The following is a 20,855-nucleotide window of genomic DNA, read 5'->3' on the forward strand; positions in this document are numbered from 1 at the left end:
GACAAAGTATACTTCAAGACAGAGAGAAATGTCCTAGAAATAGCATGGTCAAGTGATTAGGAAGATAGATGGTCCTAAATATCTGTGCAGCGAACAGCACCCACACACAGGAGGAGATAGGCAAATCTGCAGTCCCAGCTGGTGACGGCCAAACACTTTCCTGTCCTGATAGAAATGCATAAAAAAGGATCAGTCTGTATGTGGAGTATTAAAACGGCATAGTAACACATGAGCAGCCTATTAGAGAATGCCAATTCTCAGGTCCGCACCTTACCCCACCAAACCAAGCGACATGCAGGGCCATGAAGGGAGCCCAGCACCTGGTCTGTGGCCAGCACTAGCCCGATGGCATTGTTAAGGCTCAGCTCAGGAGTGTCTGGTGAGACCGGGCGTCTCATCTGTGTCCCCTGGGGGTGTAAGCAATTGCTCAGTAGTGAAGCTCGTGACCCAAGATGACTTTCCCGGGAACTGTTCTTTGCCTTCTCTATTCCCAGCTGCGTCTCTGACTCCAGCACTGGGGAGACCCAGGTGTCAGCCGTGCTGAATCCTGACTGTGGCACACAAATTCCACTAAGTTCTAGTTGATCTCACATTCTGCCTCAAATTCTGATCAAGAACTCAGGGTTAATGAATGCCCTGAGCCTGGTGTTTGGAATTTAATAAAGGGCCAGGAAAGCTGAGTTGCAAAATAATTATCACCATCGTGTGCTGAGTGTTCACTATTGCCAGTGCAAGGCTGGGAACAGGTCTAGTTATTCTGCGCACAGCCCTGAAAGGTGGGTAACATCTCCACTTTACAGGTGGCTTCTGACACAGACGTCAGGAAAGTTGAGCAAGCAGCCTGTGGTCACACAGCTCCAAGTGGCAGAGCTGGTATTCCTGCATGGGAATCCTGGCTTCCGAAGTACCCTGGGAGGCATTCTGGGGTGCAAGGACAGATGGGATGGAAGCCACAATACCCAGTAAGCTCTTCAATGGAAAATGGGGTTCCAGTCCTAGCGGCAGGTTGTAAGGGACTTAACGGACTCAACTTTGGAACCACAGAGACCTGGGGTCAAGCCCCAGCTCTGTGGCCCTGGGGAGGCCTTTAACCCTCTCTGAGCACCCATAGTCTCACCTATAAAAAGAAGCTAACAATACTGGATTGCACAGGGGCACAGTCACATAATCAGTCTCCAGTGAAAAGAGCAGTCCCCAGTTCCCTACAAGAATTCTTTAACTCTTTACGCACCTATTTTTTTTTTTTCTGTCTGGTATTTACAACTGCTTGAAACAATAATGTGTTTGCTGACTTGTTAATGGTTTTCCCTGTTAGAACAAAGCTTCACCTGTCCAGGTGTATGTGTGTATATGTGGGTGATGGATGTTGGTATCTATCTATCTGGGTGGAATCCAGGGCATTGTGCATGCTGGGAAGCTCTCCACCATGGAGCTGCATCCTCAGCCTGGTCCAGCTTCTTGCTGAGTCTCCCCAGCCAGCACTAGGCACCCAGTAAAGGACAGCTGAAATCACACAAGGCTGTAGCTATTGTCACCGCCATTCTTTTTGTTGTCATTATCATCTCAAGGCCGTGCATGGTAGGGGAAGAGTGTTCAATGAAGCCACCACATCTGCAAGATTGCTCCAGAAAAAAATCTATCCCCAAGTACAGTCTGGGTTCCTGAAGATACATAGCATGCCTTTGAATGGTTGCTATTTTTAAAACGGATAAAAGCTGGTGATGGCTATGGTCCACCTGACAGCTGAAGCATCAAGCGACTGGTCTGAATCATAAATGAATGTCTTTTGTAGTCTAAATAAAGTTTGCAATTGGAAGAGGTTTGGCAAAGATGTGACCCACTTTCTGCCCCCCTTTTATGCTTAACCCGTGTTATATATAATTTAGACATTAAAATGTGGCCAGGCAAGGACCGTCAACGTGTGGTTATCACTGTTAACCACGGAGAATGACAGTCCAAGTCCCCACCGTGTCTGATGGCAGCCAGTGGAAGTCTACAGAGTTTGAAATGAAGGCAAGGAAAACAAACATACAGCTTCCAGCTCCGGGAAACGTTCTAGAAACTGTGCCACGTAAGTCACAATAGACTGCTCGTCCGGCGAGTCGACCATGATGTCTGTGGAGAGAGACATGGGCGTTATTGGGACGCGCGGTTTCCCCACGAATTGCGGGGTGCTTGGTGGGAGCCCGCAGGTCGAGGGCCTTTTCTTTTTGCAAGCAAGGAAATCTGGGCTCCGGGGCGGGTGAATCATCAGACTGAAGCCTCAGGCCGGCTGACGAGTGGAGGAACTGGGATGGGAAGCCGGCTTCTTATTCTGAGGACTCCCTCCACCTTCCCTGCGCCTTAAGCCTCAGGAGTACTGTGAGTGGACGGCTCACTGCTGGCTCCACCGCAAGTCTGGAAACTGGCACACCCCACACCCTGCCACAGCGGGCCCCAAATCAGCCAAACCCCCGAAAAGCCATGTGACAGAAGGGACAGCGGAGCCCCTTCACAAGACATGCTCCCTTCCACGCTGCCACTCTGCTGCTGGGACCTGCCCTCGAGGGAACAAGCTGAGCCGTCTGCTTGTGAGCCGTCTGCCGAGGCGTCTGCAGTGAGCTGCCCACTGCAGTGCTCTGGGCAAAAGCGAGTATTTCCGAAGCCACTCAAGGGCCACCAGCAGGGAGGAGCTGAGTGAATTTTCGTAGGCCCACTGGGTGGACCATCAGGGCACCAATAAAGAGAAACACCCAGGGCATCGCGGCAATGCGTAAAATGCACGTGTCATGCTACGCTACGAGAGTAGGAGACAAAATCCCACACGCGCTGAACAACACCAATTAGGTAACATATCCTACATGGAGGCGCAGAAAAGTATTGGAATATGGGAGACAGAATTTTCTTCATTACATTTTGCCTTTTGTATTTTTAAATTTTCCACCTGTGCTAAGAGTCAGTGGGGAGGAATCACGGGAGGGCGGGCGTCGGGCTACCTTCTGGCTCTAGGAGCCTGGGGATGCGCAGGGCCTCCTGAGCGATGCTGAAGGCCTTCTCCAGGTTCTCCCGCGCGGAGTCCTCCAGGGCCTGCTTCATGTCCACCAGGCTGGGCTCAATGGCCTTGATCACAGCCAGGAAAGCCAGCCCGCTCCTCCAGCTGCCCGTGAAGTCCTGCACCGCCACGCCGTACCTGGAAGAAGATGGCAGTGGCACGACAGCGCCGGTGAGCGAGCCCCGCAGGACAGGAGGCCAGGGGCTGCAGGTGGCCCCGGGCATTGACCCCCATCCTGTAGTCAACCAAGACAGGAAGCCAGGGAAGCCACTGAGAGGGGGCAGCTACTGTCGTTATTACTACAAATAAAACAGCAATTTAAAAAGTGAGGGACAGGGGAGGGCACCCTGCCGGGCACCAGTTCCCCTGGCCACTGGCCTGGGGTACACTGTGGGCTGGAACTTTGCTCCGGGTCACCTATCTTGGTTTGAGAAGGCCGAACCTGACCTTGATCATGTTACTTCCTATACTATTACTTTTAAAAAGTAGAGACTCTGAAAGACACCCTGAGGCTTAGTCATAAGTGTGCACATATTTCCAGAATCCCGGAGATGAGCCCACTCAGGGAGTCTGCGTTGCGAAAGTCCCTGATTTCCAGTCAAATCCTCTCATCAGTTTTGAGGGCAAGCCCTGCCAGGCAGCGTCCCCTGTTCTGATTGACCACAGGAAGCGTCTGCATGTGCATGACTGGCATCTTAAGAGATGGGAGCCCCTCCACCTTCACCCACTCCAGGGAAGGGGACACTCCTCTCTCAGCCTGAAAACCCCTCATTAACTGTATGGTGGGCAGAGGGCCCCCCTTACTTCCTCGTTTTCCTCTGCACCCATGCCAACAGGGTCTTGATGGCCTTCCTCTGGTCTTTCACTGATATCGCCACGTTCCTCTCTGTGGTGGGTGTGGGTGGGTAGGAGGAGTCAGAATCTGTGCCCCCTGAGCCAGGTGACAGACTGGAAGATGGAGAGTTTCTGTTGAGGTTGCCTGTGAGCTCCTTAATCTAGAAAGAAAATGGCATTTCAGACACCAGGGACAGAGAGATGCACCCAGGAAGCAGTCCCTTGTCTGACCTGTGGCTCCGGATCTGGCTAGAGGGACCAGCTGATGCAGAACTGGTTCTCTGATTGGAGAAAACCTGTTTGACTGCCTGCACCTGGGAGTGTCACAGCATGGGATTGGCCTGTCTGTGATCCCAGAGGGTCAAGAGGATAGGATCCTGAAGGTCCAGCAGCAGGCATGCTGGAGAAACTCAATAGATTCATACCAGATAAATAAGTGAGGCTCCTGATGGATTGGAAGCCTTGACTTTTAACTATTTCTGAATGTTCTAACACCTCTTAGGATACCCATAACAGGCTTCCGTAACTGACTCCCATATGTGACACTGGACAGTGGACAAAGAACCCCTGTACATGGCTTTTCTGGCTGCTCACCACATCTTATGACCACTGCTCCCATTTCACAGATGTGGAAATTGAGGCTCCAAGAGAGAGAGACTTTCTTTTCTTCTTTCTTTCCTTTTTTTTTTTTTTTAAGTTCAGGACTCACACAGAACGGGATCCAGGTCTCCAAGTTTTGTTTGTGCTCTCTCTCTGGAAAGTAAGCCTTATGCAAAAACTTCCAGGAAATCTTACTCATGTGGAGCATTTTTACTCTTACAAGGGTCATTAAATAAAGAACCATAATTTTCTACTTCCAGTTCTTTTTCAGTGAACAGAAAAGTCAAAGTCTGCAGCAACCAAGTCTCACTGTCTCCCTTTGAGCTGGAGCCACACTGTTCTGTTGGTGCTAAGGGGACTCAAGATCCTTACACAGTATTATAGAAGGGACATTATTTTACCTGGAAGAAGAGGATTATGTTCCATATCAGTCCAAGAACCAAAGAGGGGTTGCCGTCTGCTATTTCTGCTGCATCGATGCTAACCAGTTTAACCTGGAGAGAAGCAGTTTGTCAGCTTACAGGAGGTTCCAAGGGGGACCATCTACACTATTTTCCATTACCCTCATAAGCCTGTTTCTCTTGCTCACCCTGTGCCATTTGTCGCTGGCCAAGACCACTTCTCAGGGACACTCGGAATGCGGAAGCATATTTAATGAACACATACGTAGTGCTTTCCACGTGACACGCCACCCCAACCCTTGCAAGTATCAACTCAGTCTATCCTCACAGCAACCCCGCAAGGCAGGTGCTTCTACTAACCCGAGAGTTAGGAGAACATTCTGGTTAAACACAATGTGCCCAGGATCGCACAACTTGCAAGGTTTCAGTCATTCTTTTCCAAGGAGAGGTGGCAGATGCCTAGGAGAGATCTGCTTTTAGGCTGCACTAAAGCCACTGACCCTCGGATTGAGTGAGCCCTTGGACAAATACAGAGCACAGACACCAGCAATCACAGACCCTGGGGGGGTGGGGGTGGGAAAGGGAAGTCCATTGCTGACTAGAAACAGTGAGCTGGGATAAGGCTGATACCCAGAGGTCCTGTGCCCTCACAGAACAACCTACCGATGGTTGCCATGTTTCCACTACAGAAACCCCTAAGGAATTACCCACTTTATTTAATCACAGAAGGATGCCCTTGGTAAATCCCTAAGGCCACGTGTGGTCCCTGGATGGGTAGCACCATCACCTGGGAACTTGTTAGAAATGCAAACGATCCCCTACACTGACAATCTGCTCTGCATCCTCTCTGGGAAGGACCAGAGAGTAAGGAGGGCTTCCTGGGCTACATGGGTCTGCCATATTTCCTTCTCCTTGCTGAGCTGCCCTTAAAAATGTATAAAATATCCTTTGGGGGAAGAGGAGAAATAAGATAAGTCAAGATCGAGCCTGCGATCCCCACCACAGACTTCTGCCTGGGACACTTGGGAAAGGAAACGTGAAGAGAACTGTTGACACAGATCCTTCCTTTCCCCACTTCTTTCCCCTCTCCCTTTCCATCACAGCTTTGCAAATCATCTGACGTTGGCCTCTGATCCTGTCGGTTGCGGGGGTTCCTGACACCGTCGGCAAAGCCTGGCTCACCTAATTGAGGGTGACTTCTGAGTTCCCTGGCTGACGTCTGTTTTGCGGGCTGATGCCAAGAACGTAATTCAGACAACACGGGCTCATCGCTGGCCGGCGGGAAGCCAGGAAGGAAGTTGTCAACATTGTGAGCAACACAGCCAATCAAATGCGGCCCCTGTTCTGTCCACATCCATCATGAGCACACGTCAACAGGACCGATCGCCAGCCAGCTGTGCCTGCCCTTTCCCAAACCCCGGCCCCGGCAGCTCCCAGCTTTTCTGGTTTACAGAACACGTTCCTGTCCAGGGGAATCAAAGCCATCAGTCAGCTGGCCATCCTCATCTTCACCCCTGCCCGGGGAAGCCCGGATGACAACGACAGCCCGGCCCTCTGAGCTGGGGTTCCAGAGGGAGACAGAGCTGCCTGGTAGGGATGCCGTGATATGATGGCGTCCTTTCCCGAGAGAGGGGAGAGGAGAGGGCTCAGCAGGGAGCCGCTGGCCCTTGGGAAGGCCATTTGGAGTCTAAAACACTGTCCTAGGGCCAAGAGAAGGTGGTAGTGGCTGGTGATCTCGGGCCCCAAAGAAGCAGATGGCCCAAAGGTTTTGGTTGCCTGGACACTTCATTTTGGTGAATGGACAATTTAACAGCTAGATTTCAGTCAAGAGCGTCAGGTACATTCTCCACCTCTTCCTCCTAGGAAGGAGGGTTTTCCAGCCTGAAAGTGAATGGACCAACTGGTGTCTGGGACTCCTTCTTCCCTCTGGGCTGGCACGTCCAGTGTGCTAAGCTAGGGCCAGCATGGTAATGGCTCCCTGATGGAGCAAGAACTGTGGCTTTCACAGGGTAGTTCTTTTAATGCTCACAGTATACCCATTTCTCAGAAGAGGAAGGTAAGGCTCAGACTGAATGACTTGCTGGAAGTCACGGGGCTGGTTCTGTGGGGCGACCTGTCTCTGCCGAGGGAGTCAGCACTATGCCCTGTGAAGCTTGGCTGTGGGGAGGGTGGGAAGGTCCACGCAGCCACATCTGCACCCTGGAGCAAGCATCCAGCCCCAGTTCTGGGCACCACCTTGGCTAAGAAGTGACATGAATTCAGGGTAGGCCCTGCTACAAAGCTAAGGCTGACCCCAGCACACAGGTGGGTGTCGCAGGGAGTAAAGCCAGTTCAGAGCGGCAAGTGGCAGCAGCTGCCCCAGCGAGCCCTGGTTCTGGGCCCAGCAGGCTTTGCTTCTGTCGCCTGTTTAGGGCAGTATGGAATTTTCTCGCTGCTCCTGGACGTGAGTGAGGAAGCCTGGATTGGAAGTGAGTGGACCATGGGCCTCCTGGCCCCGGGCTGGTCCACGTTCAAGTGCAGGCTGATGGAGTAACCAGCTCTGCAGAGAGGAAGCCTTTCAATGGATACAGGATGTGCCTTCTTCTTAAACAGCTTCGTTGAGATAGAACTGACGTTCTGTTCAATGCACCCACTACAGTGTCCGATTCAGGGGAGTTTAGTGCAGTCACAGGCACGAGTAAGCACCACCACCGCCATTGCAGAACATCTTCAGTGCCTCTGACCGAAGCCCCACACCCTCTCCCTTCGCCCGCCCCTCGGCCTCCCCCAGCCCTCGGCGCTCACTACTGTGCTTTCATCTCTAGATGTTTCCCTGCCCTGGGCATTTCACACCAACAGAACCACATCCTGAGCATTCCTTGTGTCTGCCTTCTTCCACGAGCAGGTACTCATGCTGTAGCACACACCAGCATCTCCCTCTCTTTTATGGCTGAGTAATATTCCATACTACGGACAGATCACATTTTGTTGGCCCATTTGTTGGCTGATGCACTTTTGGTCTATTTCCACTTTTTGGCTATAATGAACAGTGCTGCTATACACTGCTGTGCTTTTTGGCATCTGAATCACCCTCCCCTGGGATCTGGGACTTTCTTCGCTGTGTGGCTGTGGAAGGCAGAGTTCACTTCCTCCTCAGAAGGCAAAATGCACCTGGGCTGTGGGCTAAGACCCAGGCTGGGCTGCCACAGCACCCTGCACAGGACGTGTGATGCCGATGGCCAGCACCATGGTGGGCTCTTTCCCCAGGCTGTGGGGGCCACCTAGAGGCAGAGGGGCAGGGAGGTGGGGTTGGCCCTCACCGATCTTCTAGGTGGGCTCTGCAATGCCCCTGGCACCTGGCTTCCCTGGGCTCCATCCCTGGTTCTCCAGGTTTCCAGTTCATTCTGTGAGCTACTTGGCATCCTTCCAACAAACTCCTTTTCTGCTGAAATCAGCCACCTTCAGATCTGTTACCCTGAGGACCCAGATGAAACGGACTTCAGGATGAAGTCTGACTACACGTGCTGCCCCTTCAGGCTAGCTGAAGACCTTTTTCTAAACCTAGAGTAATTGCTGAAATCTAATGAAGGAGAGCTGTGGAATTTCATCCCTCCTGGGCCACGTTGCCCATCCGCAAGGACATGGAGCAGAGGTCCAAGTGCAGAAAAGATGCGCTAAGTCTAGAAAGTCCCAACAAAGAGGAAGGAATGCTGAGACACCCCCGGCACCCTCAGCCCTCTCTCCTCCTCTGTTTCTCTCCTATTCTAAGTTCCAAGAGGAAGTTTTACACTTCGGTGAGCTCAGTGCACTCTTAGAAATGAAAAGGTCAACTAGATTCCAAAGATCTGAGAGCCAGACAGCAGCTCCGCCCTCCCCAGGAAGGGCTGGGCATCAAGTTCCAAGGCTGGAGGACTCGGGTGGGGTGGGCAGGGGCAGGCTGCGTCCCCAGCGGATGAACTGTCTGCTTGCCGTTCACCTGAGCTCAGTTTCTTTGGCCATGCTAGCTGGATGCCCTCTTCACATTTCGTGACCGGCACAGGACTTCCTGCGGGCCCTTCTGGCCACAGGACTGGCTCCTGTTCACGAGATGTGCTCCAAACACTTACATTGCTATCTTCCAAAAACTTAAGTGCTTTCGCTATGTTGTTCAGCCGAAAAATACGATGCGACGAGGATTTGTATTCATGCAGCTGTAAAACAAACGAGAGGACGTTAGCCCACACAGGCACTTTGGGGCTGGGACCGGCGCTTTTCTTTTTCTTTACCCTTTTCACATGAATTTCTGGAGAAAGTCAGGGGCTTGTGGCTAAAACCCGCCTGGACTGCAACCAAACCCACACACATGCGCCTCCTGGGGAGCGCCAATGCAACATCAGGGACCCTCGACCATCAGCCCTGTGTGGAACCAGAACTTGACTCACTGGAGTTGGTGAATGGGGGGAACCCAAGTAAGCCGCCAAGGGACAAATCTGCCCAGTTTCTCTCCTCGACCCAGCTCCTGGATTGCTGGAATCCCCCTCCTCCAGAGGCCCGCAGTCACGTGCTCTCCTCTCTGCACTGACGCTTTGCTTGGGACAATGAGCCCTCGCTGTCCTGCATCGCCACTCAGCTGCTAAATCATCCAGCCCAGGACCCCCTGGGGGCAGCAGATGTTTCTGGTTTTGGCCAAGGGCTTTGTGGGCAGTTATCTCAGGCAGAGGAAAAGAGGGAAAGAGGCCTGCAGAAGCTAAGATGCTGACAAGGATCTTAGGCCAGCGTAAACCCCTGCAAAGAAGCCCCTGTGCGTCCCCGGGAAGGGTTGTGTCACTCCGAGGTCGAGCTAACGGGGAGGAGGAGGCCCGCTCTGGCTGCACTCCAGAACCACAGCCTCCTGACGGAGACCCCCCGAGGCCATGGAGGTTGTGCCTAGTGCTCTGAGGACCAAGCAGGGAGCTATGTCCTGGGAGCACAGAGTGAGAGGCCAGGGCACAGTCTCTCAGGCAGGCTTCTGGAGACCATGCTGCTGGCTCACCTGAAACCTGCTAAACAGTCAGATCCTATTTTTGCAGCAATGGGCTCATCGTTCACTAGAATTCCCTGCCTGCCGGCTGACGGGCATCTCCCCCTCTGCTGTTGGGAAGGTGAAGGCGGGAGGGATCAGGGTGAGAGCCCAGCCACACTTCATCCAAGAACAGAAATCGGGGCTCTGATGGAATAGTGGAGAGCAGACTGCAGAGGCCCTGGCTGGCTGGGCTCAGGCGTGGTGCCGCCGTGAGCCCTCTCCGCCCCTGCACGCAGGCATGACAGGTGCCAAGGCCAATGCAAACACTCTAATCGAGAGCAGCATTCTCAACCTCGACACCACTGGCGCTTTGGGTTCAGTCTGTGCCCTCAGGGACATCTGGCCAGATCTGGGATGTTTTTGGTCACCGTACCAAAGGGTGCTAGTGGCACTTAGTGGTCAGATACTCAACATCCTGCAGTGCACAGGACGGCACCACACAGCTAAGCCAGCAGAGCCAAGTCCAAAAGCCCGGGCAGGCAGAGGAGCAAAAGGACCAAACTGCAGGAAGCAGACACAGGCTCCATAGAGAGGAACGAATGCCAACATCGGCGGGCGTCCTTCAAGTTCAGTGGTATTTAAAAGGATGTTCTAGAAGCCAGCAGTTCTAGTGCTAGCCTCAGGTTAGATAATAGAATTTGGTTGGTAAACGTCCTTCAGTTTTTCTGATTCTTAGCTGTTACTCTAGCTAACAAATGGATAGCGCAACTTTAATTTTTGAGTTCCAATTTTCGTCTATCACAGGTGTGCTGTAAACACTGGGCATTTATTTATTTACTAAGATTTGCTTTTTAAAAAAGATACTGCTTAGCTACACGTTTATATCACGCTTACTCATGGATAAAGGAATGCCCCTTCCACTCATGGATAAAGGAATGCCCCTTCCACTCATGGATAAAGGAATGCCCCTTCCACTCATGGATAAAGGAATGCCCCTTCCACTCATGGATAAAGGAATGCCCCTTCCATGTGTCTTGCTGCAGGGTCTACGCAGCCCTGGTATGTGGGCGTTCCTCTATGCCTGTCCTTGTGCCCTGGAGCTTTAGTGACCCCAAAGGCTAAAGGCTTGGTTGCAAGCCAGGGGGCTCCTGGACGGTGGTGGAATCTTTAAGACGTGGCACCTCGTGGGTGAGGTGTGGTTCCTGGAGTGTGCCCGTGAAGGGGACGCTGGGCCCTCGGTCCCTTCCGCTCTCACTCTCTCTGCCTCCTGGCTGCCCTGAGGGAGCATCTCCACCGCCATGGGCTCCCACCTCGATATTCCGCCTCACCTCAGGCCCAAAGCGACAGGGCCAAGTGACCTTGACTAGAACCATAAGCCAAATAAGCCTTCCTCCTCTAGGCCGACCATCACAGGTGTTGGTCGGGGTGGCGGGGAGCAACACCTCCCTCGTGGAGAGACGTTCGGCAGGGGTCTCCTCTATTTTGGTTCCTCCTGGTCCTTCTGTAACATACGTACCAGATTTCGCCCAGACAGGACTTCTAACAAAGCCATTAGGATTTTGCCATCTTGTATATCAACGAATAGGTCTGTCACTTCTAGAGGTGGGTCACACTGTGGAGCACGGGAAAGAAAGCAACTGATTAGTGCCCAGTGTGATCCACAAAAATACATCAGAGACGCAGGTTTCAGCTCAAGAGAAAACTTCCAGACATCCGGGTCTGTCTCTAGGCAGAAATCCCATCCAAGGGTGTAGGAGGCCAGTCCCCTGGAGGTGACTCCTGGGCAGCACACGCACGGCCACCTGGCAGGAGATCTACACAAGAGATTCAGAAACAGGAGGCTGGTTCAGTAAGTGACCCTGGGGGCCCTCTGAGCCAGAGATCTCATACCCAAGATTAGATTGCGTCCAGGTTTCTGCTTACAGTTAGAAAGAAATGGCACATCCTGACAGCCTTCGGATGGGGGAACAGGTTCAAAGAGGCTGCGTGACGCTCCGGCGTGTGGCTAAGCAGCCCTTTGGTGAAGTTCTCCTCCCTACATCAGACCACGCAGGGGGGACCCAAGCATCCCCCAGGCTGCAATACGATGGCGCCCGGGGTCAGCTGCACTCCAGCCTCAGGCCGGTGTCGGCAGGGTCCCCCGATCTTCAGACCACTGCTATCTCTGTATGTGCACCCGCCTGAGGTTCTGTCGATTAAACAAACTTGATAATAACCTTCTGACGCGGCACGGTGGGGACTTTGTTCCCACATTTTTTATCGGTGCCTTAGAGTCGTGTAGGACGGGATCTGTGGTTAGGTGTTCATACATGTGCACTAAGTAACAATGTAACTTGACCAACCTCCCTCCCTTCTCTTCCCCTCCCTTGGTGCCTACCACTCCTTGGTCCCTTTTCTCCAATGGTCACCCTTGGATATTTAAGAGATCCAACTCATGGTGGGGACTTACTGTGACAACCTCGCAGAGCAGGGTCGGGAAACCTGCATTCTCTGGGGGCTCCTACTCTGCGTGAATTCCTTTTGGGATTGGGACTTTGGCCAGGTGAGAGCGGTTAGCCTGGGTGCTCTCTCTGCTCTTGGGGACAAAGGAAGGGCTGAGCTTTCCCACAGGAGGCAGGAGTAATGGGATGCAGTGCGGCTGGGCCGTGGCAGCCCTAGCCAGCCCAGACCCGAGTGAGAAAAATCTCGGCAGCACAGTGGAACAGGGACCAGTCACCTTTCTCCTCTGGGAAAGCCTCCTTCCTTTCCGGCACAGCCTTGGAGGGACTGTGTTTTATTTTTTATTAGGGAAAGCAGCATTTCCTTACCTTTTATATGAGTCCCTGCACCCCAGTCAGTCAAAACACGGGGCGATTCCACCCACAGGTGCACAGAAAAAGGTTCTGCTTCAAGAGCAACAGCTACTTTGAACCAAAAGGCAAGTTATTTTCTTTGTAAACTCCCCCAGCTCCTGGGGCACATTCCACACCGAGCAAGACAGCCTTGGTTACCACGGCTCTTATGGAAATGTGACTCCTGCTAACGCGAGGCAGAAAAGGAGACACCCAACCAAACAGCCCCTGATAAATGGACTAACAGAATTCCAGTTACCAGCCCTGCCCGTGGCCGGGCCCGACTCTGGAGTTAAACCTGAAGAATAATTTCCATTGGCAGTTCCTGTAAGGGCCTCTGCCACGACATCAAACGGCCTTGGCCTGGGTCCATGGGAGGGGTGGCAGGGGAGATGTTGAAACCGCTCCAGTGCAAACACTCCCGGCCCGAACATTCCCCGGCCTTCGGAGATTGGTATGGCCAAGTCCTCGGCACCCCCAGGGCTTTCTGCATGATCTAACTCCTTTGGTAAATTAGGGAATTTTTCCAGAAGCCAGAGACTCAGTAAATATTCCTGACAGCCTTCAAATTGCAGTTAAGCCCAATTCACCAAGGAGTTCCTGGCTTTCCTTCCCAGGAAAGGCTGCTCTCGAACGTCTCGGGGTTGGAAACACGGCTGTTAATTTCGCCCTGTTTATTACGCTTCAGGCTCAGGTGCGATCTGATTTATCTGCAGAGCAGCCGCTACCCACCTGCCCCACGAAGGGGCAGCAGGAAGTTGGCAGAGGAGAGCATCCTTGAGATGACAAATGCTGACAGAGGTTCCCCGTGGGGGGCGAGTGAGGGCAGAGGCATCGCCAGCTCTAGGTGACGCTCTGTTCTTTTCTGTATTTATCTATTTACAAATAATTTAAAAAGAAAGAAAGAACGAACGAACTCCTCCCTGGCTCTCCTGGGCCCTGCAGCAGGAGTTCCCAGCCACCTGGACACACGGCCGGCATTACTTCGAGAGTTCAGAAAACTCAGGTTTGGGGACCGTTTTTTCTGTTTTTCAAAAAATGGCACCTCACTTTATGAGTAGTGCCGAAAGTGCACTGAGGAGAAAAGAGACACCCGGGACCCCCTAAAGCGGGGCACCACCAGCTTCCAAAAGAAATGAGGCCCGGCTGGTCTTAAGCAGCCGAGAGAGGAAGTTGGGAGAAGGGACGTGAAATGAGTCCTGATAAACTCAGCTGTCTACAAAGACACAAAGCCCATCCTGCCGCGCCGGCCGACACAGGACACCTCGGCCGGCTGCCCTGGCCTACATCCAGAACTGACTGCCTCCCCGCCCGCCCTGCCCCTGCCTGTCCTCTGGTCCCCAGCTCCTCCTTCAGTCTGGGGTTGGCTTGGTCTGGTGTGTGCAGGTGCGGAGGCCAAGGGAACGTCCCAGGAAGGTGGGAAGGGAGCGCGGGGAAGGGCCTCTGGTCCAACACCCAGCAGAGGCCAGGGAAGCCAGGTCTGGGCCTGTTGCCATCCAAACCAGACGGAGGGAACCTGGGCCACTGTGAGGACTAAAGCAGCCGCTGCAGGCGCCTCGTATGGAGCACGACTGGGTGAAGCACCTCGTGGGGGCAGGAGTGTCACTCATCAACAGGACGCTCATGTCATTGATCTTGCACAAGTGAGTCCACTGCCTGCCCCACAGTGGATGCTGGGATGCTCCCGAGAGTTTGAGGAGCAGGGTGGCGGCCTGTGGGCTGTGGACCTGGGCGGGTCTTCAACCTCACCTGCTCTGCGGACGCACCTCCCGCCCCAGCTAGACCAATAATCCCAGGAGGCCAAGCTGGGTCTTATCCTGTGTTCCCGACACCGAGTGTGGGGCCAGCAGGAAGAAGGCTCTCGGGCATGTTTACGTGAGTGGACGGCAACCCGGGGGCCGCCACCGCTCCGCTCCATCCCCGAACTGTAGGCTCGGTGGTAGACGAATGGATCACTTGACGAGTCCCGGGAACGGCTCACCTTTTCCAGATGTAGATTTATCCACCGAGTAAAAGTCCTCTTCTGCACATTTTCCCTCTCAACTGAAAACAAAGAAATGCCATTAGTGGGAGAGCAGGGGACACACGGCAGGGATGCCTGCAGAATCCTGTCCTCCTTCTTCCCAGGGGACAGTCCATGCAGGCTGCAGACAGAGCCCTGCAGTGTCCCAGGTCAGAACAGAGCCCTTCCAGAAGGAGGGCAGCACCGGCTTACTGGGCACCCTCGGCCCACTTCCCCGGCCCCAGCCCCAAGCACCCGTGTAACCCGCGCACTCAGACACGGGGCGGAATGTCCTATGCGACCCGCCACGAGCATCAGGACGTGGACTCTGCAGGCTCAGAAGCACTGGTGGGAACATGCAGTGAAGCCACAGGCAGGGGTGCTGGTGCGCCGTCTCCTGGCGCAGACATGGGGCTGGGAAGCTGGGTGGAGGGAGGCGGGCTGGGGTCCGGTGGATGATTAGGAATGAGGGTGGGGGCCTGGAATGTGCCAGAGTGTGTTGGGCAGGATGTGACGGCCTTGGGTCAGACTTAGCACTGTTGTCTCCTGGCTTTGTGTGATGGGCCAGTCACCCACCCCATGCCCAATCTGCACACTGGCTAAGGAGCCCACCCGGGCCCTGCAAGGACACCTGGGATCCTGCATACCACGCACACCACAGTCCCTGCTACCATGGCCACTAATTTTTTGGTAGCTATTGTTTTTAGACCCAGGAAAGGGAGAATGTTGCAGCCACCTGCTACGGCACCCCGGTGAGCAGAAGGACATGAACCAGGACTGGGTCCCTGTGTCTTGGGGAGGTTGCTGCCCAGATAGGCTTTTTAGTAGCGTTTTTACCATGAAGGGCCACTACCACCACCCTCCATTGCAGGCGGTTTGCTTCCTGAATCTGAACCTTACAACCCCCTGTGCCAAGTGGACACTGTTCTATAGATGAAGGAAGGTGCTCAGAGGGGTTCCAGAGGTTTGCCCAGGGGAGAAGCAGAGGATCGAGAATCGCCCTCAGGACCGTCCCCCAACCACGGGGTTTGAATTCCATCTCTCCCAATGGCGGCAAAGGTGTCTGTGATAGAAATAAGAGTGACTTCGAAAAGATCCACCATAGCACTTGCCGTGGGGCAGGCGCAGAGCTAGGCTCTGCACAGGCATCAGCTTGCTTAATCTGCACTACAGCCCATGAGGCAGGTGCCAGGATGGCCTTCAGATGGGACACCTGGGGCCCGAGGAAATGCCATGCTTGCCCAAGGTCACACCACCAGTAGGCTCATCCTTTCTATTTCATAGATGAGAAAACTGAGGGGCAAATAGTAGGCAGCCACGCTGGGTGCTGAGCCCAGCTCCCTCCCCAGCTCCATGGCTGTGGCCACCTGCTGGGTTCCCTGGGAGGGGTGAGGCACCAGCTCTGGGTCCTGGCGCAGTGGCCTGTGGCAGCTGCCTCCTCAGCACTAAGCTGCCACGTCTCTCAGGAAACGCCCCTGAGTTGCCCACACCAGGCGAAGCCTCAATTACTAAGCTCTGGATTTCAGCATACTGGAAGAACAAATCACAGATGCCTAACACCACCTCACACTCCTTTGGCAGTAAGAACACAGGAGCCAATTTATCTCCTGGAGGAGAAAACAGGGTTTCTGTAACGACTGTGGCGCCTTTTTCCTCTTGGCCTCATTATGAGGCAGATAGCGACGCCCATAAATCAAATTTTAATATTGTGCCTTTCAATCTTCTTAATTGAAGAGCCAGCAGACAGTAATTATGCACATAACTGTTTTTCTCTCATTTTCCTCCTTTTCTGAAGTGAAGGTCACTGGCTAGTAGGCGTGAGAGTGAAAGATCTAACTCCAGCAAGCTGTGCTTCATGGCTGGAACTAAAGGGAGAAAGGAAAGAAGTTGCTAGAAATGAGAAGATGAGGGGCTTTGCTGAGACTGGCGAGTCAGCCTCAGAGACTGCGGGCAGCTTCGGCGTCTCTGGCCCCAGCCCCATTCGAGGTCTTTGCAGGTCTGCACATAAGATCTGCCCTGTTCTCTGACGGCCGCAGTGCTTTCCAGTCTGGGTGTGCTGCATCTTAGTTACCATCTCTGCATCTGATGGACATGGGGCTACTTCTAATTTTTCACTGTTACAAGCCCAGGAGCGAGGAGCTTCCCTCTATAAGCATCCTGGCACATGCCACTTTGTGTACAAATGTACAAATGTTATTTCTTACTCTTGACAACTGAAAGTGGAACTGCTGGGTCTTAGTGGTAGGCACATTTAAAATTTTAATAGCCACTTCCAAATTGCCCTCCCAAAAGGCTGCCCCAGTTTATACTCTCCCCCCACCTGTCTTTAAACAAGTTTATGGGGACTGTAAAGTATTTACACACACATTCAAACATGCAGACTGGTTTCTCCATCTGGCCTCAGAAAGAGCAAAGTATATGCCCTGGAACAGAGGTGCATTTAGTAGAAGCTGGTGAGAACAGGGTCAGGCTGCTACTTTAACTGCTCTCGAGGGTGTAAATGAGGCGGTGGGTGTCTGCAGGTCTACACATGCCCTCTCCCTCCACGCAGAGGCCCATCCATCCATCCATGCCTCCATCCACTCATCCACCTGCCCATGTATCCATCCACCCATCCACCCTCCCAGCTGATATTTATGCAGTGACTACTCTATGCTGGGAGCTACGCCAGGCTCCAGGGGCAAAATCAACAATGAAGAATTAGGCATTCATGGGATCTGCACTCCAAGAATTCACAGCCAAGCAGGAGAGAAAACATCGATGTCACAAGGCACATTCTGCAAGGAGAAATGAGTTAGAAAGGTGGAGGGTGACTTCATATAGCATGGGGTACTCCCCGGGGCTCTAAGAGGATCCCACAGGAAAACTGGGACATAGAGGTACTGGTAAGACGGTGCGTACAAACCCCACCCTGATTCAGAGCCGACCTCTGGTGGCATCGCTTCCAGGTCAGCCAAGACCAGTGGGTAAACCTGAGTATGGATCGGCTCCCACAGCCATGCTGAGCCACGGGAGGGGCAGGTGACAACTGAAGGACATCAGAGGACGGGGAGCGGAATCATAAATAGCAGATGAGTCTCCAGCTGAAACAGGCCGTGGGGACCACATTCTCAGGGTCTGAAATTAGGACGCCAGGCTCAGTACACAGGAGAGAGGCCGCCAGAACCCGAGGCTGCCCCAGAACCACCACTCAAGGCTCACACTGAGCGACCGTGGGCAAGTTCACGACTTTCAAAATGCCTTTGCCTCCCTCTCCCTCTCCAAAACGAGGACAGCCCTGCCTGCCTCTCCGGAGGCTGTGGAGACTGCATGAGATCACTCCAAAAGCACCGCAGCACCCCCGCCCCGCGCTCTCCCCGTCCCCCGCCCCAGTGTCCCAGCGCCACGGACTTGGGATTTTGTCTGGTGTCTGGACACCCAGGACTGCTGCTGTTCATGGCCTTCTCTGTTTCAAAATACCGGCCTCCATCCTCCAGACACTCTCTGCGGCCTGCCAAGACTCCATAAACTTTATATAGTTTCCATAAATCCAACGGCCCCTTTTTTCCTATCACATTGTAAAGGTGTAGGAAACCATTTCTCTGGAAGGGTCTGGCTTTCTCACCGAGGGTTGTGGGGCCCGGTGTGGGTTGACTGGGCAACAACAGAGTAATAACGGTGCTGTGAAGCCACCATTCCTGCTCTGCCTGGCTGGCTGGGGTGCCAGAGAGCCAGGCAGGTGGGCAGAGAGGGCGCACCCTGCCCAGGCCTGGGGCCCCAGAGACCCAGGCAGAAAGCAGGGCAGGCCCAGCCTTTGGGCCCAACCCCACAGCCCAAATTCCCAGGTGTGGTTCCAGCTCTGGCTTCACCAGGAACAGATCACCTGAAAACAGGAGGGACAGTCCCCTCTTTTCCAGGAGGCCAGTGGCCAGCTCAGGACTGGAGCCACGGAGAGAGGGAGGTAAAGTGGACCCATTTGCTGTGGTGCCCTCTTCTCCTAGATCCACATTTTCCCCCACACCATTTCCTTTACAGTGTCGCCTTTATGAGGTCCCTGCTCCTCCCTGCATGGTGGGGGAGGCTGGATGGTTTCATTTGCTTATTATAATGAATCATAGGCTCGTTATAAAGAATTAAACCCAGGCCCAAGAGCGTAGAGAGAACTGTCTAAACTCTCCTGCAACGTTGTTCTGAGGAGAGGAAACACACACGGCCAACGTGACCTGGTGATCTCCATGTAATGACTCGGTTTCTCAAAATGTGGCCTGAAGACCACTAACATCAGCAGTTGAGATGAACCCTCGGGCTCCATCCAAGGGTCACCCGCACTCGAGGTAGGGCAGCACTGAACCGGCGTGGCGGGTGGCGGTGTGGTCGGGGAGCCACGTGCAGGCAGGAGGAGAACATAAGCTCACTTGCTCGGTCATCTTTGGGCAGAGCAGACAGGCCAGTGGGCATGTTGGCCCGGCACAGGAGAAGGACCAGCTGTCTCGCCAGTCCCGCAGGCTCCACCCAGGCCCACAGAGGGGACGCGGCTCTCCCAGCCTCCAAGCTTAAGACCATTCAGTGAGATATCACACTGGGATGGCTTTGGGGCACCAGGCAAGAAAAGATTCATTTCCTGTCCTTTTTCTGCAGGGTGGGAGTGGCTGTGGTCACTAGGTTCCTTGCTGGGAGGAATCCCCTTCTTCTCAGGCTCAGGCGGCCTGCAGATCAGAACATCAGATGGTGTGACCACATCTTAATAGCTCCAGAGGCGCGTGGGGTGGAAGGCAGGGGGAGACGAGGGGTAGCCGCGGCTTCGTCTCTGCCTCTCTGCAGAGCCCTGCTACACAGCTGTGGGCGCAGGGCTGGGCTGCTGCAGAGCCCACCGCCTCAGCGGCCACCAGGATGAGGCTCCAGGGTGAGGTGCAGAGTCAGCCGGGGGACAAAGCCCACCTTCCCTCTGGTGAAGAAGAGGGAAGATGAGACTCAGCAAGCCCGCCTCATCAGCAGTGCTGGGAAGGTTCGCAGGAAGCGTCTGGGGCACCAGCAGAGGCCACGCTGCTGTGCGAAGGCGCCTACAAGTCCCACAGAGCTGGTCTGTACCGCGCCCTTGTACAGATAAGGAGCCTGAGGTTCCGGAAGCTCAAGTGCTGCGGCTACTCAGTGGAACACCAGGATGCGAACAGGCCCCCCGGGCTCCAGGCTGACACTGCCCGTGATTCCAGGTCGGGGGAGTCCTTCTGAAGTGATCTCATAATCCCCTGGGGCGGCCGCTCCTCAGCCAGCCTGGTGGTCTTAGTGCCCCAAACCCACCTCCCCGAAGTACCCCAGCCTAGCAGCTTCCCTCATCCCTTCCCTGTGCCAGGATCAGCTTGGGGTCCCGCCAGGTCTAGAGTTTGGCACTGGCTCTGGGGATACGTGGCAGCATTTGAAGAGGTTCCTGACCCTCGTGATGCGGGCGCACGACGGGCATTTACAGGTAGAGGCCAGCGATGCTGCTCAACAGCCCACGAGGCCAGGGCCGCCCCGACGACGGAGCTGTCTGGCTCAGAACATCGCAGGCGTGGCAGACCCCGGGGAGGCAGCCTCCACCGCTCCCAGTGCAGGGGTCGCTCCTCAGACTCCCTCCACGGAACACAGAGCAGAGGTGCCGCGACCCAAGGGCTCTGCCAACGGTCCCCTCTGAGGGCCTGGAAGAGGCCAGTCCTGCTGCCAGGGCCTCAGTTTCTCCATCTGTACAATGGGAAACCCAGAGCTACCCTTACCACAGCATGGGATGGGGACTGGCTGCTGGCTGTCATTCTTCAGCGGGTTAGGCAGCTGGGGACGGTGCACTGGCAGGTGACAGAGAAAGGGGCTGGGAAAGTAACAGTGAAGCCTGCAGCAGGTAAGGCAACCAAGGACGTCAGCACAGGACTGGGGTTCTAGTCAGCTTGTCGGCTGCTGCGACCAGAAGACCTGACAGTATTAGAGGAGGAAAAGTCTATTTGGCGCTCACGGTTTAGAGGTCTCAGTCCACGGATGGCCAGCTCCATTGCTCTGGGCCAGAGGTGAGGCCAAACTCATGGCTGAAGGGCGTGTTGGGGGAAGCAGCTCAGGACACGGAACCAGGAAGCAGAGTCAAAATCTAAACCCCAAGGCACACCCCCACGACCCGCCTCTCTAGCCACGACTACCTGTGACAGCCGCCGTCCAGTCAGCTCCTATCAGGGGAATAAGGTGCTGATTAAGT

The 20,855-nt window shown here is 54.2% G+C and overlaps 1 protein-coding gene across 3 annotated transcripts in view; it reads right to left on the reverse strand.

The window, feature by feature from the left end:
* Clmn (calmin) overlaps nt 1–20,855 on the reverse strand; it is a 94,153-nt gene that overhangs the window by 22,595 nt on the left and 50,703 nt on the right. For all 3 annotated transcript variants that reach the window (XM_047539200.1, XM_047539199.1, XM_047539201.1), the window contains exons 2-8: nt 14,639–14,700; nt 11,343–11,438; nt 8,952–9,035; nt 4,867–4,959; nt 3,836–4,026; nt 2,976–3,169; nt 2,033–2,115 (exon numbers count right to left, since the gene is read on the reverse strand). In XM_047539200.1, coding sequence (XP_047395156.1) covers nt 2,033–2,115; nt 2,976–3,169; nt 3,836–4,026; nt 4,867–4,959; nt 8,952–9,035; nt 11,343–11,438; nt 14,639–14,700 — 803 coding nt within the window. The remainder of the gene's footprint in view (nt 1–2,032; nt 2,116–2,975; nt 3,170–3,835; nt 4,027–4,866; nt 4,960–8,951; nt 9,036–11,342; nt 11,439–14,638; nt 14,701–20,855) is intronic.

The sequence above is a fragment of the Sciurus carolinensis genome, chromosome 2, assembly GCF_902686445.1.
Source record: "Sciurus carolinensis chromosome 2, mSciCar1.2, whole genome shotgun sequence".
Classification (NCBI taxonomy): domain Eukaryota; kingdom Metazoa; phylum Chordata; class Mammalia; order Rodentia; family Sciuridae; genus Sciurus; species Sciurus carolinensis.